This window comes from Chelon labrosus, assembly GCF_963514085.1.
Source record: "Chelon labrosus genome assembly, chromosome: 12".
Taxonomy (NCBI): Eukaryota; Metazoa; Chordata; class Actinopteri; order Mugiliformes; family Mugilidae; genus Chelon; species Chelon labrosus.
Window position 1 is genome coordinate 22599714 of NC_140345.1, and position 13057 is coordinate 22612770.

A 13057-nucleotide genomic window follows, 5' to 3' on the forward strand; every position below is an offset into this window, starting at 1 on the left:
CTAAAGGAAAAGGAGGCAGCAGAGTGCAGGGCACCATCTGCATCACTCACAAGTATCACTGCATCAAAGCAACCCCAATGATAGGTGACAGGAGACAGCGACTCCCGGATTTCCTCGTGTCCAGTATACTCTTCACTTCCTCCACTTTTTGTCAGAATCTGGTGTGTGGCTCCTTCCACCGAGCTCAGCAGTTGTCCTGCTCATTATCACATCCATCCAGATCTTAATTTGGTCTACCAGAATACCAGGCATATTCTCTCTTTAGTTTTTCACAATGTGAAAATTCACACCAACCTGAAGATCTAGCATTAATCTGTAGTTCCTGTGGATGGCCTTGCCTAAAGTACTAGTGTTAGGAACTGTTTTTGTCGAGGATCTGTCCTTTACTCTCAAATACAACAGGGACAGTACTTCGTCTGATTCTCTTCCAAGAAATAACGGGTCTTGTAGAATTTCCTGAGGATGTTTCACCCCTCATCCAAGTAGCTTCTTCAGTTCAAGCTGGAGTTGATGTTCTATTATTTTTATTATCACCTGTGGGTGTTGTCCATCAGAAACTGGCACGACTGGTGTCGACATCAGCTGTTTACCTTGGAGGACACAGTTCTTATCTGTTTTTTTCTTCCCCAACGAATGGTACTTTAAGGAGCCATTAATGTCCAAACACTTCAGCGTCAAAGTGCAGCGTTGAAACTTTCAGGGGGCTGATGTTAAGACGGTAAATTATAAATTGGTGGCAGATTATGTCTCAGTCTCTGTTTGGGGAGGGGTTTTCCAATTTCACATTGATATCTTCCTTTACTCTTCTTGCAAACCATCTGTCTTCCTGCCTTTTTCAGTCATTTGTCACTGGTGGACGGCTGAATCCACTATACGTCCTTTTTTTTTTTTTAGAAGGATTTCTCTCTATAATAGTGTAAAGTCTGGACCTAACTGCATTACCTTGAGATTACGATTAGTTATGATTTGGCACTACATAATGTTGGATGTTAGATTACAATCCAGTCCTTCACCATCATCAAAAGCTGCAGACTTTTTGCATATTTTCTAAACAAAAGACACGAGTCGGTAGTCAGGTATTGCATTACATTTTATTGTTGTAGTCATCATTTGCTGCACTCTCTGCAGGGAGCTATAGCTTGAAGGTAATACAGACTGAAGGTACAAGCTACACTGTAGTACATGCATGATGCTGTCTGTCACACTTTGAGTTTTTTTTTGTTTTTTTTTTTCTTTTCTGCAGACTTCCACACCTTCCCTTCACTAAGACCTGCTAAACACAGTGCACTGGGACAGTTCCCCCCTTCGGAGACGCAGATGTACAGCGGTCTCGCCGTCAGCACTGTCATCGTCGATGCAACACACGCCCGATCTACAAACAAATCATCTGAAACAAAGTATGTACAGTAACAGTAGATGACCGTCCAACGTATGAGTGAATAAAAGGCAACTTTTAAGGCATAAATATATCCGGAGGAAGATGAGGAATGTGAAGGAGAATCAAATAAACACCCAGGTGAGAAGGCAGATGTTTCTGCCAGTGAGGCTCTGAATGACAAAGGTAAATCATAAAGGCGTTATATTAAGAATTGTGCATGTGTTACACAGCAGGACAGTGTGTTGTATTTTATTTTTTTGCTGCCTATACAGTGAACAGGGTTTAATTGTCTGTACATGAGGCGTTTAATTATTACTGATATTTACACAGTCAAACAAACATACAAACACATGTCAACAACTTAGTGTAAAGAAAAGTGAAGGTGTTAACATACTGATCAATGAAAAGGTACAATAAAAAAAAAGCAAGTATATGCACCGACAAGGCAAGTCTGAAACATCCTAGACACGATTCTGTAGGTAAAAATGTTTTTATTCCAGCTGTGCACATAAGTAAATAATGATTATAATGAATAGTCAGTGTGCTTTAAAGGGCCTAAAACGCTTGTATTTTCTTATTTTCTTTACTTATGTCTCTGATTTGAAGTGGACAGGGCTCTGCTGGAAATGCAGATTCAAATATCCATCAGGGGAAATAACTTTTCCTTGCGTGACACGCTGTGCAGATGAAAAGGAAGGTATTATTTGGCACTAATCTGCATAAAAAAACAAGCTGCACCTGCTCACGCTGGTTTCACTCCACAAACTTCACTGAGGCTGTTGGCAAACACGCTGTAATGTCCTGCCTCTCCATGCAGTCGAGTCAGTTTTTGCTTTCTGCTTGTGAAGCTTTGGCGGCACTGACCTCATGCGACACCCTCATCCCAACACTAACAGCTTTTAGAGGGAGTAACCTGCACAAACGAGTAAATTGGTTATTTATTGTAACCCTAGATTCTATGAGTCAATTGAAGAAAAGTGGCTTAGTGGGACCAGAGCTCAGTTTCTGAACTTTCACATGCATAAAAAGATAAACTCTAGGAGGGCTACACCTGCTGTAAACTCATAACATCTGGGGTTACAGTACATAACCAGTGATTTTCTCTTTTGTGGTGCAATCTGTGGAGGAACACAAAATATGGGTAATGCTTTGTTTCATTCCAAATAACAACAAATGAAAAAAAAATTTAAACAGGGTGACATTTTATCGAACAATCATTTACTGCACGCACACACACACACACACACGTAAAAAACTAAATTATAGCCCATACAAAACCCACACATATTTTCTTGAGCATCACTCAGTTTACAACACATCTGTATTGTGCTTTGATTTGAATGTGAGTTAGGGTAGACCACCATGTTGTGCTATCAGAGGACAGGGAAGTCAGTCCCCTTTGATTTCTAGTTTGTTCTCCTCTGTTTTGTTTAATGTCTGTGGCCGGCGATTACTCTACTGGTAGATCTACTGAGTGCTGTCTGGAGTAGATCTACACGATGATCAGGACACGACGACAAAAACCAGACTGTCCACCACCGAGGTTCATCTCAGCCATTCTGATAGCTTTTTTTGACTCAAGTTGGCATAGACGCTAAAATCCTATCCAGTGTAACCGTGCCACTGGAGGGAGCTGGAAGCAGCCAGTCAGACGGGGCGCAAAGAGATTTAGATTTCGTTGATTGTTCGTTCAGAGGGCCGGTATTCCTCCCTTCCTTTTGGGGAGGACAGGTAGAAGGACTGAGTCTTGCGTTTTAAGCGAGCCCTCTTGGTGGCCAGTGACAAACTGTGCTTGCTGGAGGCGATTATGTCGCAGATGAACTTCTTGCAGTCCACGCACACCTCCATGGTGGCCCAGTCCTCCGTCAGCTCAGAGGGAAGTTCCAGTTCTTCGTGAGATTTTAAAGAGCCGTGCTTTGAAAACCTACATGGAAAGAAACAACAAGAGTTAGGCTTGAACGCGATCAGAACCAGATTTTATATATTAACAGCTTTTAGTGTGCGACATTGTAAAACTATACACTGATCATGCATAACATTATGACCACCTTCCTAATATTGTGCAGATCTCCCTTGTGCCACCAAAACAGTTCTGACTCATCAGAGAGGGCCCTTGGGTCCTATGGGTTGAGGGGAGGGGCCTCTGTGAATCATCCCACAGATACTTGATCAGTTTGGGATCTTGGGGGCCAGGTCAACACCTTGTGCTGTTCTTCATGTTTTTTGAGTTGTTCCATTTTTGTGTGTGTGTCTGTGTCAGGCTGCATCCTGCTGGGGATGGCTGCTGCCATCAAGGAGTGTCATTGCTATGGGGTGGGGGCATTGACTGTATATACTAGGGTGGGGATGCCTGGTCTGGTCTAGGTAGGTGGCCCAAGTAACATCCACACGAATGCCAGGTCCAAAAGTTTCTCAGCAAAACACTGAATTGTCACAAGATGGTCAATGTTATTTACTTCTCCCATCAGTGGTCATGAAGTTATGCCATATCGGTGTACATTGCATGTGAACAAAGGCAACCCTGGTTGCAAAGGGCAACCACTGCAGAGTATCAAAATATAAATATAAATAAGAATGTGCAAAGAATGAATTGTGGTTTTTGAGAGTGTCACGTGCTTACCAGGTGTAAACTTGCATAACTAAATAAAGTGATTCATAAAAACACTATAATTATAAATAGTGAAAGGATACATTCCTGATTTTCTTGCTGGTTATATGATAAGGATATGGAAGTAGAGGGGATTTCACAGAGTGAATAATGCTGTTTGCAGCTCTTACTTGGACATGGTCTTCTGGATGCCGTGGCGCTGTGGGCTACCGGAAGTTTTCTCAGATTTAGCGGCTGCTGCTGGTGATCCAGAACCTTTACCAGCTCCTTTAGACGCTCCTTTTGTTGCTCCTTTCAGAGAGGGGGAAGCAGAGCCTCCTCCCGCTGTTGATGGCCCCGGGTCTCCGGCCACGGACAGCCCTTGCCCTATAGCAGACATGGCACTTATTCTCTCCCTGGGAAGAGTGTTGGTCGAGCCAATGGAGTAAATGGGCAAACTGGAGTAAGGTTTGGATGGCAGTCGCATCTGTTAGAAAGAGAATAGGTTTCATAGTGAGGAATAACACTGAGGCAATAGATGTTTAATTGTGAAATATTGTGTTCTCACATCATAACATGAGAGCGAGGATGTTCTTGTATCAGAGTCTGGTGCATCATTTAAAATATACAAGAAACTTGTTCAGCAACTGTTTTTCCTTTAAGATGTTCCTAAATTCTGATCTTTGTATCTTAGCTAAGATGGTTGTAAATTATTTCCTGGATAGTGTCTAACACTACCCGATTTCTCCCCAGGGATCAATGAATAATTTACTCTCTATATTTTATTGATTGTTGTTAGCAGAACAAACGAGGTAGGACGAGGCAGCTGATTGGTTGTTTCTCAGCAGACATAGTGCCATGTCACAGTAGGGAAAGCACAGCGTGTTAATGGTGGCTCAGAACGCAACCATCATTCATTTTCACATGTGCTTTCCCTGCTGCGACAAGTCGGAAAATGTCATCTGTGGAAAAAGTTCTATTGATTTGTTGTGCACGGCTTACCTTTTTGCAGCACTGTGAACACACAGGCCTGCAAAGAGAAGATGGGGAAAGAAAACAGGAAGAGGAGGAGATGAATGAATAAAGTGGTCAAAGGTTATTAAATGCATAGAGAATAGTGCTTAATGCAAAAGATGAAGATAACCACATGAGGGGATTTACTTTTTGCAGAACTGGCAGATGTAGGACCAGGTGAAAAAGGAAAACCTTTTGGTTCGACAACAGAAGCAAAGCTGTAATAAAAACACACACACAAAAAAGACACTGAGTAAATTATTAGGATGCACCAAGATTAATTATATGCTCTTTCCCTTGTGGTGTGTTCAAGGAAGCTTCAGCCCTCCTCGTTCATTAAGGGCGTTGATGCAGTACAGATACAAGAGACACGAGCTGTAAAACTGCGTTACCTTTCCTTTCTTCATTGCAGTGTAGATTTCTTTGTACTGCTGGAACTTCTCCAACTCTGCCTTCACAAGCACCTGTCTGATGTGCATCACCTCCTCCACCGTCAGAGAGAGACACTCCACGGGGAAACAGAACTCCTCCTGCAGCAACACACGAGAGTGAGTGACCCAGGCAACAGCATATTCGACACACAGTGTTCCTCTTTCAGTACACGTACGCAGGCCTCCCTCTGCACCTTTCAGGGCAGTGGGAGCAAAAGATAAGCGGCGAGAGAGTCAAAATCTTCTCAGTGCTACTAGAGTTTCAGGACTTGTTACTTCCACATAAATAAAGTAGATCATACACACGTTCCCCTTTTGCATCAGTGCTACAAATGCCAGAGTTTTGGGAATATGCATAGCAAGCGTTTCCAAAGGAAAGCAGAGGTATGCCAAAGGTGAAGGTGATCATTTGAGGTCTGTAGAGATAGTGTTGAGGCTAAATGTTGTAATTGCAGTGGTTTACCTGAAGGTTTTTTCCTGCATCCACATTTCTGTTTATTAAATGTTGAGTTGTTTAATAGTTTTAGGTTAGATTTACAACTCAGCAGTATTCACAAACAATTCAGTCACCCAACTACAGAGGAAACATCAGACCAGTTCTTCAGCAATATGTATAAAACATCCTAAACTAGTCTATGAGAGCCATATAATGTAGTTCTGTCAATCCCCATCTTGTTTTCCTTTAACTTCCCATCATCTGACAAACTTATGGATTCCTAAATACCGTCTCCAGACTGCTACTGGTCTGCATAGCATTTGCTACCGGGGCCGTGGTTGAGAAAAACGCCCTGAATAATAAACATTGTGCATTGTGGCCTACTGACACCACATTTGGCATGGTCTGTCCATGTTGCACCTCACCTCACCACAAGGGGGAGCCCAGTGGCAAGGGGTTTTGAAAAGGTTTCAGAGAAGAGAAAATCCCTACAAGCCCTGTGATAGACTGGCGACCTGTCCAGGGTGTACCCCGCCTCTCGCCCGATGACTCCAGCAGACCCCATGACCCTCACAGGAACAAGCGGTTACAGAAGATGAATGAATGAATGAAAATCCCTACAAGACACGTTTGGCAAGACCTCATCTACAACTGTGGATTCAGTCAGTTACGGAGCAACAACTGTCTTCAAGTTGGCGGATAAAATGCCTTCATTTGTATGCAACGTGGAGAACTCCTTAAGATTGCAAACGATGGTGTGCTTAATATCCTGAGGTGGCCACAAAAGCACTTAAAAAGCCGCTTCCATGTTCAACCTAAGCTGAATTGAGGAACCTGCTAGAAATGATGAAATACACTCTAGGTCTCACTGCCTCCCATTGATAAGGTTGCATGGAAACAAGCCCAGTGATTTTATTGGGGTGCAAAAATGTGCGTTCATCCGAATGGTATGAAGCTAGTCACTACATTAAGTGTTCATGCGTGTATTGTTAAGTATCTGCAAGAAAATTGTCAATGATGAAGCTGCACTCCTCAAACTGACAACCACATAAAAAACTATTAAAATACAAACATTTTTGAGAGGTCCAGATCAAATAAATCAGACAATGAAATCAAACAATTCATCATAAATGCATCTAACAAATCATTTGTTCTACAGAGAGCTGCTTTTCATGTAATTTTGCTGTAGCTACCTACTTGTGCCAAGTGTTAATTTGTTATTGAAAGCAATGAAGGGCAATGGTACTGATCACAAGCCTAGTCCTCGTTCTACCACAGCCTGCTCTAGGTGAATGACAGGTGAAGGTGTCAGCATTATGAGAGGATGGGCAGCTACAGCTACAGCTACGACGTCGGGACGGACTGACGAGAGGCTGGCAAACCTTGGCTGACTCTCTCCGTCTGACGTAAACGCCCCTGCACAGAGCAAAACCTGCCCTCGTCAACCCCAACACAAATGCCTCGACAGGGTGGGAGCTCCGCAAAGGGTGGAGAACGGAGGGAGAAGGGCGTGTGGAGAGGAGGAGGAGGAGGGAGTGAATTGTCGCTATCATCCCGACCTGAATGAGAGAAGGTGGAGGTGCGTGCGGGAAAGCAGAATAATAGAAGCCATCCTGCGGTTTGACAGAGATACAGTAAGCATATATACTGAGTGTGGGGAAAGGATGTAGGAAGGAATCAGGGGCCAGGCGACACAAAAGAATAAGACAGAGGGCAGTGTGTTTAGTTTCAGTCCCTCCTAATTTTCTTTCCAGATGCTCTCCTTATCTATCTCTATGTCTCCCTTTGTTTCTCTGTATTATTAATTTATCTGACCACAATGACCAGGCCTGCACTGCCCTCAGAAAGCACTGAGGAAAGCAAGCAGGAAGAGGAGGACCAAGTGAAGCACGTATTTGGCTTTAAAACTGCTATATTTTTATCTACTGACCTAAAAAAACTTCACATGTCGGTTATGTACGATATTTTTGTACGAGGATACATGAGGGTGTGGCTCACCAGAGACTTGGAGTTCTGTTTGGACGGTGGCAGAAACGGTCGGACGTTGGTCGGCGTTTCCTTCTCGATAGAGTGTCTCCTCTGGGGAGTCTGACGCCTCTCTGGCTGAGGTGTAGAGGAGATGGGGAGGAACATGGGTGGAGCTGTTGTTCACAGAAGAAGGAATAAATTAATTTAACCGTAAAGAACTGATTGAGCCGGTTCAATTCAGGTCTCAAGGACTACTCACAACAGCCACAAAAAAAGAAAAAGACTCTGGAAAACATGAAACTGTTGGATTAAAATTCATCGTTCAGACAAGTGAGCTGTGTCAGGGTTTTAGAAATATTCCCTGACTCACTTTTCTTCCCCAGCGCACACTCCGGCGAAGTATCATCCATCAAAGATGTCGCCACGCTGGAGCTGCTTGCGGATTTGCGGCCAGCAATCTCATCCTGAATGTGTGGAATAGATATATATATATATACATATATAAGCACTTCAGTCAGTATTAACCGTGCACATGTGAGATGCGCAATTACTCAATGATTCACAAACACACTCACGTCAGAGTCGGAGCTGTCCAGCTCGGCGAGGCTGGGAGCCTTCAGAAGCCTCTTCCTCTGGGGTACAGACTGAGATCCGGAGGGTTCTGCTCTGGGAGACGCTGATCCGTTGATCAGAGACAGAGTGCTGGACGTTCTCCTGCCCATGTATGGGCTAAACTCATCTAGAGTCACACAGGAGACGGTCGTTCAGATATAGGGAGGAAAAGCAGCTGAGATGAATCCCAAATCACTCTCTCCTTTGATTCCTTGCATCCTCGCTGGGTTGTATTTTTGAATATTTCTTGATTATCTCATTCCCCATAAAAGGGGAAATAGGCACTTCTTAAATCATATTGTTTTTCAGTGGGAGTTCATTTGGAGAGGATGCAATGAATCCTGTCGGAGAGGAGTGAGGTTTGAGATCCATCTGAAGGTTAGAGAGGTTGTGAAGGGTCAGTTAAGTTGGGGAGACAACGGAGAAGGCCAGTGTTACACACAGAGCATGGATGCCTCGTTCATGAAATATTCAAACTGAACTCCTAAATAAAGAGCTCCTCTCTCCTGTCAGCTCCTGTCATATATATTTTTAGGGAAAGCTAAGTCCTTGAAATAGAAAGCTCCCTCTGTATTAAGAACCAACCTGCCATGAAGCCCGATTCCAACTGTAATTCCTATGAGGGCCCAACGGTTAAAGCGAAAGGACAACCAGCAAAAAAAGGGGTTTGAATGGAGGAAGGGAGGGATGGTGTGAGGAGAGGAGACATGCAAACGCTGCAAGAGACAGATAAAGAACCGCGGCTGATAGGATCTGTGGGAGCCCTGAAACCGCTCTCTTTTCAGTCTCTTCTCTTCTTTGTGGGAAAAGCATTCCACATGAGCTCATCGTCTCAACAGGAGCTCTGTTCCCAGCGCCGAAACAGAACTCACGGTCTTTCTACAACCTTAGATTCACGAGAGACTACAAGACAGGCTTTCAGTTTAACCATGTAACTGTTTTACCCAGTATAGGGCTACAGGGGGGACATTAGTTTACAGCCAGGGGGGAGGAGACAGACATGGCCGTTAAAGGTTAAAGGCGAGCGAGGCCTTTCCAAACCACAGCTTTGCTCATACTTTACCTATTCCTGTACGGAACAAATCCTGTGGCATACTGCGAGTTTTGCCAAAACCTAAAAGAGGACACCTCCTTCATTAGGAAAGCTACAAGTAGATTCCAACTCTCAATATTCCTGCAGTCCAGAGAACCTGTTTTGAATACGTTTTTCAGTCTGCTTGGTGACATTTTCATACTGGTTTTCAATTAGTTTAAGGAGCAGCTTTCAGATAAAGGTGTTGCACGAGCGTATAAATAGCTTGGAAGTGTGATTTTTCAGTTGTGGGCTGTATCTGTTATGTGCACCGCTTCACAGCTTTTTTAAAACTTGTTCCATATTCCATGCCTAAGGTCTCTCCTCCAGGATTTCCTTTTAAATGTCAGAATAACGGCTTGTTGCTTTTTGATTCTGAACAAAATCCCATCAGCAGCAGACAGAACCAGTACCAGGAAGTGATTAGCTTAGCTTCACACAAACTGATGAAGAAAACAGGTGGAAGAGTTGGTTGTGTCCACATTTACAAATCCAACTAGCATGAATCTTTTTGCATGAATTATTCAAGAGAACAGAGAACTTCTAATGTTTTCAAAGCTGGTATGATTGCTTCCCCCTCATTCACTGTTGCCAGGCTAAGCTAACCTTCTCATCTAATGCTCATCACGGCGAATAAACCTATTCCCCAAAGTGTATTTTTTAGAAAAGGTATTTCAGCTTCTCGATCACGTATTAACAATCATGTGTGTCATGGTTTTGAATTTTCAGTGTTTTCTGTGACTCTGTTTTGTGTTCCCGAGTTTGCACGTTCCCCCGTGTCTGCATGGGTTCTCTACAGGAACTCCGGCTTCCTTCAACTGTCCAAAGACATGCTTGTTAGGTTAACTGGTGATTCTGAATTGGGCGTAGGTGTGACTGTCTCTCTGTGTTAGCTCTGCGAAAAACTGGCGAACTGTCCAGGGTGTACCCCGCCTCTCGCCCAATGAGAGTTTCCTGATTTTATTTTATAAAGTTCTTTTTTACTTCCTGTGTTTCCGCCCCTTTTGATTGTTGGATTGGTTTGTCCTTGTGTGCTCCGCCCCCATTAGTGTCACCTTTGTCTCGTTAGCCCCTCTGCCCACATGTGTATATATAGCCCTGCCTTTCCTTTTGTTTGCTGTCAAGTTGTCTGTTCTGCTGCCTCTGTTTAGCTACCTCTGATCTGTTACCCCTGTCAAGCTGTTTGTTATATTTCCTCTGTCCTGTTACCTCTTTGGACTTTTCCTCGTGTTTCATCCTTTGTTTTTGGTCTTCACCTGCGCCTTAAATTCAGTTTTTTGAGTTTTTATTAGTCATTTTGTTGCCTTCTCCTACCTCTCCTTAGTGTCTTGCATTTGGGTCCTCCCTCCCTTATTACTACTGCTACTATACGTGACACCAATGAGTTTTTCATGACATGTAAAACAAGGCATTACCTCAGAACAGAACCATGCAACAAATGGTACCGAGCAGATGATTCATCACTGAAATTGACAGTTTCAATCTTGCAAAGTGTATTTCTCCTCGAAGTAGTATTTTCTAGTTACCGATTAAAGCCTTGGTCGTGTTCATTAAAGTGTCAGTGAGTATAAACCATCCCCCCGTAAAATACAGAGCTCACACCACATAATCCATCATGGAGGGAGGTCGACACACATACAAATTGTCCCAACGGTGTGTATGAGGGATTGTGAAGGAGTAAGGATTGTGGTGCGATGGGAGACGCTGGCGTCAGTAGAAGGGAGAGCAGAGCACAGCATTATTAAGATTCTCCAACCTCAGCGGTGCTTCCTCTTCACCTCAATCAAACCTGGATCATTAATGCTGAACACGTCGCACTGCTGCCCGCGTCAGACTGTGAGTTTTACTGTGAGCGTCCAGTGCCGTGCACACTGACCCGCCTAAACCCCTATTTGAATCCTGCAAAGTCACTGTGGCACATGAAAGACTCTTTTGACGATGATTCCTGGAGACACTGGGGTGGCAGTTTGGCTGTTCCTTTTCATTCAGTGAGTAGATGGCTGGCAGCACACTTTGAGATTCCCATTACAGCACTTTATTTAAGGGATTACAGCAAAGGTGATACGTTTTGCTGAGACCGCAATCAGTGGGATTATAACACCAATACGATGTCCTCAAAAGAAAGATGTGAAGTTCACTGGATAATGCTACAACATTTAAGCCGTCACTGGCAATTAATTCCTGTCGATGAGTTTAATCTTTCACTTCACGACAGAGTAGGATTCCTTCTTGTGACAGCAACCACAGGCAGTGTGCGTGCAACATAACTTGCCTGTGCCACTGTGATAATATCCGTCTGCTTGATATGTGTTGGCAAAATAGAAAAAAAAGGAGACTAGTTTTTATTCTGATGAGTAATGTTTTATAGCAAACATTACCATCTAGCACACTGTCAAGATTAAACAGCTGTTTGCTAATTGCATTTGACATTTAAGAACAGACTGATATAGTTCTTACTCTGTGTGTAAATGCATTTGAGGCAAAGCCACAGCGGAGGGACGGTACGACAGACATTACATTTAGTATAGAGAATGTGCCAAACTGATGTTAATCTTTGTTTTGGCACAAAACTAGCATTAAAAGTGCTCTAATCCATATTTTCTTCTTTCAGTCAGTACAGACGGTGTGCATAAAACTCAAGTTAGTATTCACTTGAAAATATGCAAACCATACAAGGTCGTATAGAATCATTTCTAGGCTACTTGGTAGGAAGCAGAACAACAAATTGACATCCGTATTATCACAATTTTATCAAAAGTTGTTAATAAATCACAGAGATAATGACCTTAATGAATAACCCAGGTTAGGTAATCACTAGGTGGTCACTAACTTCGTCTGTTGGCACTAAGCAGGCAGCATAAACTGGACTTTGTGAATTTATTCAGTCATATATCCGAACCGAAAATACTGAGCCACATATAATTATTGCTGCTTTCGGTTTTCTACTGTAAGCTGTGCTCATCAGCGTCCTCCTACTGACCAGTGTCCCGCATCTTCAAGTTTCACCTCCACAGACCAAAGCCAACAATCACCGAACACTGAAGCATGACATGAAATGTGTGTGTTTCTGTGTGTGTGTGTGTGTGTGTGTCAGAGAGCTGAAAGCGCAGATGAGCAGCCACAACAGGCGGACAACAGAAAGAGATGGAAAGCCAGGTATAGCAGCGAGGGAGACTTTACCTGACGCATCAAAACTGAAAGACATGCTAAGTGGCCGAATTACTGCAACGAGAAACAATCATGGCATGGGACGGTTACTGCTTGTGATTAGTAGGTAGAATTAAGGCAAGACTAAACACATACAAGAGGAAGTAATCCGCTTGTACTTGGCAAATTATTCCAGGGATGTAGCATGCTTATTATCGGGTCTCTGGGTCACAAACATTTTACCACTTTCATGACGGGAGATAATAGGATTTCAAATAAGCCCCAGCCAGTGGTGACAGATTATGACATCCAAACACAGAACTGGTTTTAGTACTGTTAGACTTAATAGAATTGCAGACACTTAGCATTATTATTGTGTACAACTTTCACTCTATTGCAAACAACCAAACAA

General features: G+C 43.2%; 1 protein-coding gene across 1 annotated transcript in view; it reads right to left on the reverse strand.

Moving 5' to 3' along the window:
* Nucleotides 1–823: 823 nt before the first annotated feature.
* The window catches only part of LOC311497279 (protein spire homolog 1-like), a 33132-nt gene continuing 20898 nt past the window's right edge, over nucleotides 824–13057 (reverse strand). Inside the window, exons 9-18 of the mRNA XM_084557521.1 lie at nucleotides 9490–9540; nucleotides 8390–8553; nucleotides 8185–8278; nucleotides 7845–7987; nucleotides 7229–7459; nucleotides 5372–5509; nucleotides 5127–5197; nucleotides 4968–4995; nucleotides 4157–4452; nucleotides 824–3302 (exon numbers count right to left, since the gene is read on the reverse strand). Coding sequence (XP_084413647.1) covers nucleotides 3047–3302; nucleotides 4157–4452; nucleotides 4968–4995; nucleotides 5127–5197; nucleotides 5372–5509; nucleotides 7229–7459; nucleotides 7845–7987; nucleotides 8185–8278; nucleotides 8390–8553; nucleotides 9490–9540 — 1472 coding nt within the window. The 3' untranslated portion in view covers nucleotides 824–3046. The remainder of the gene's footprint in view (nucleotides 3303–4156; nucleotides 4453–4967; nucleotides 4996–5126; nucleotides 5198–5371; nucleotides 5510–7228; nucleotides 7460–7844; nucleotides 7988–8184; nucleotides 8279–8389; nucleotides 8554–9489; nucleotides 9541–13057) is intronic.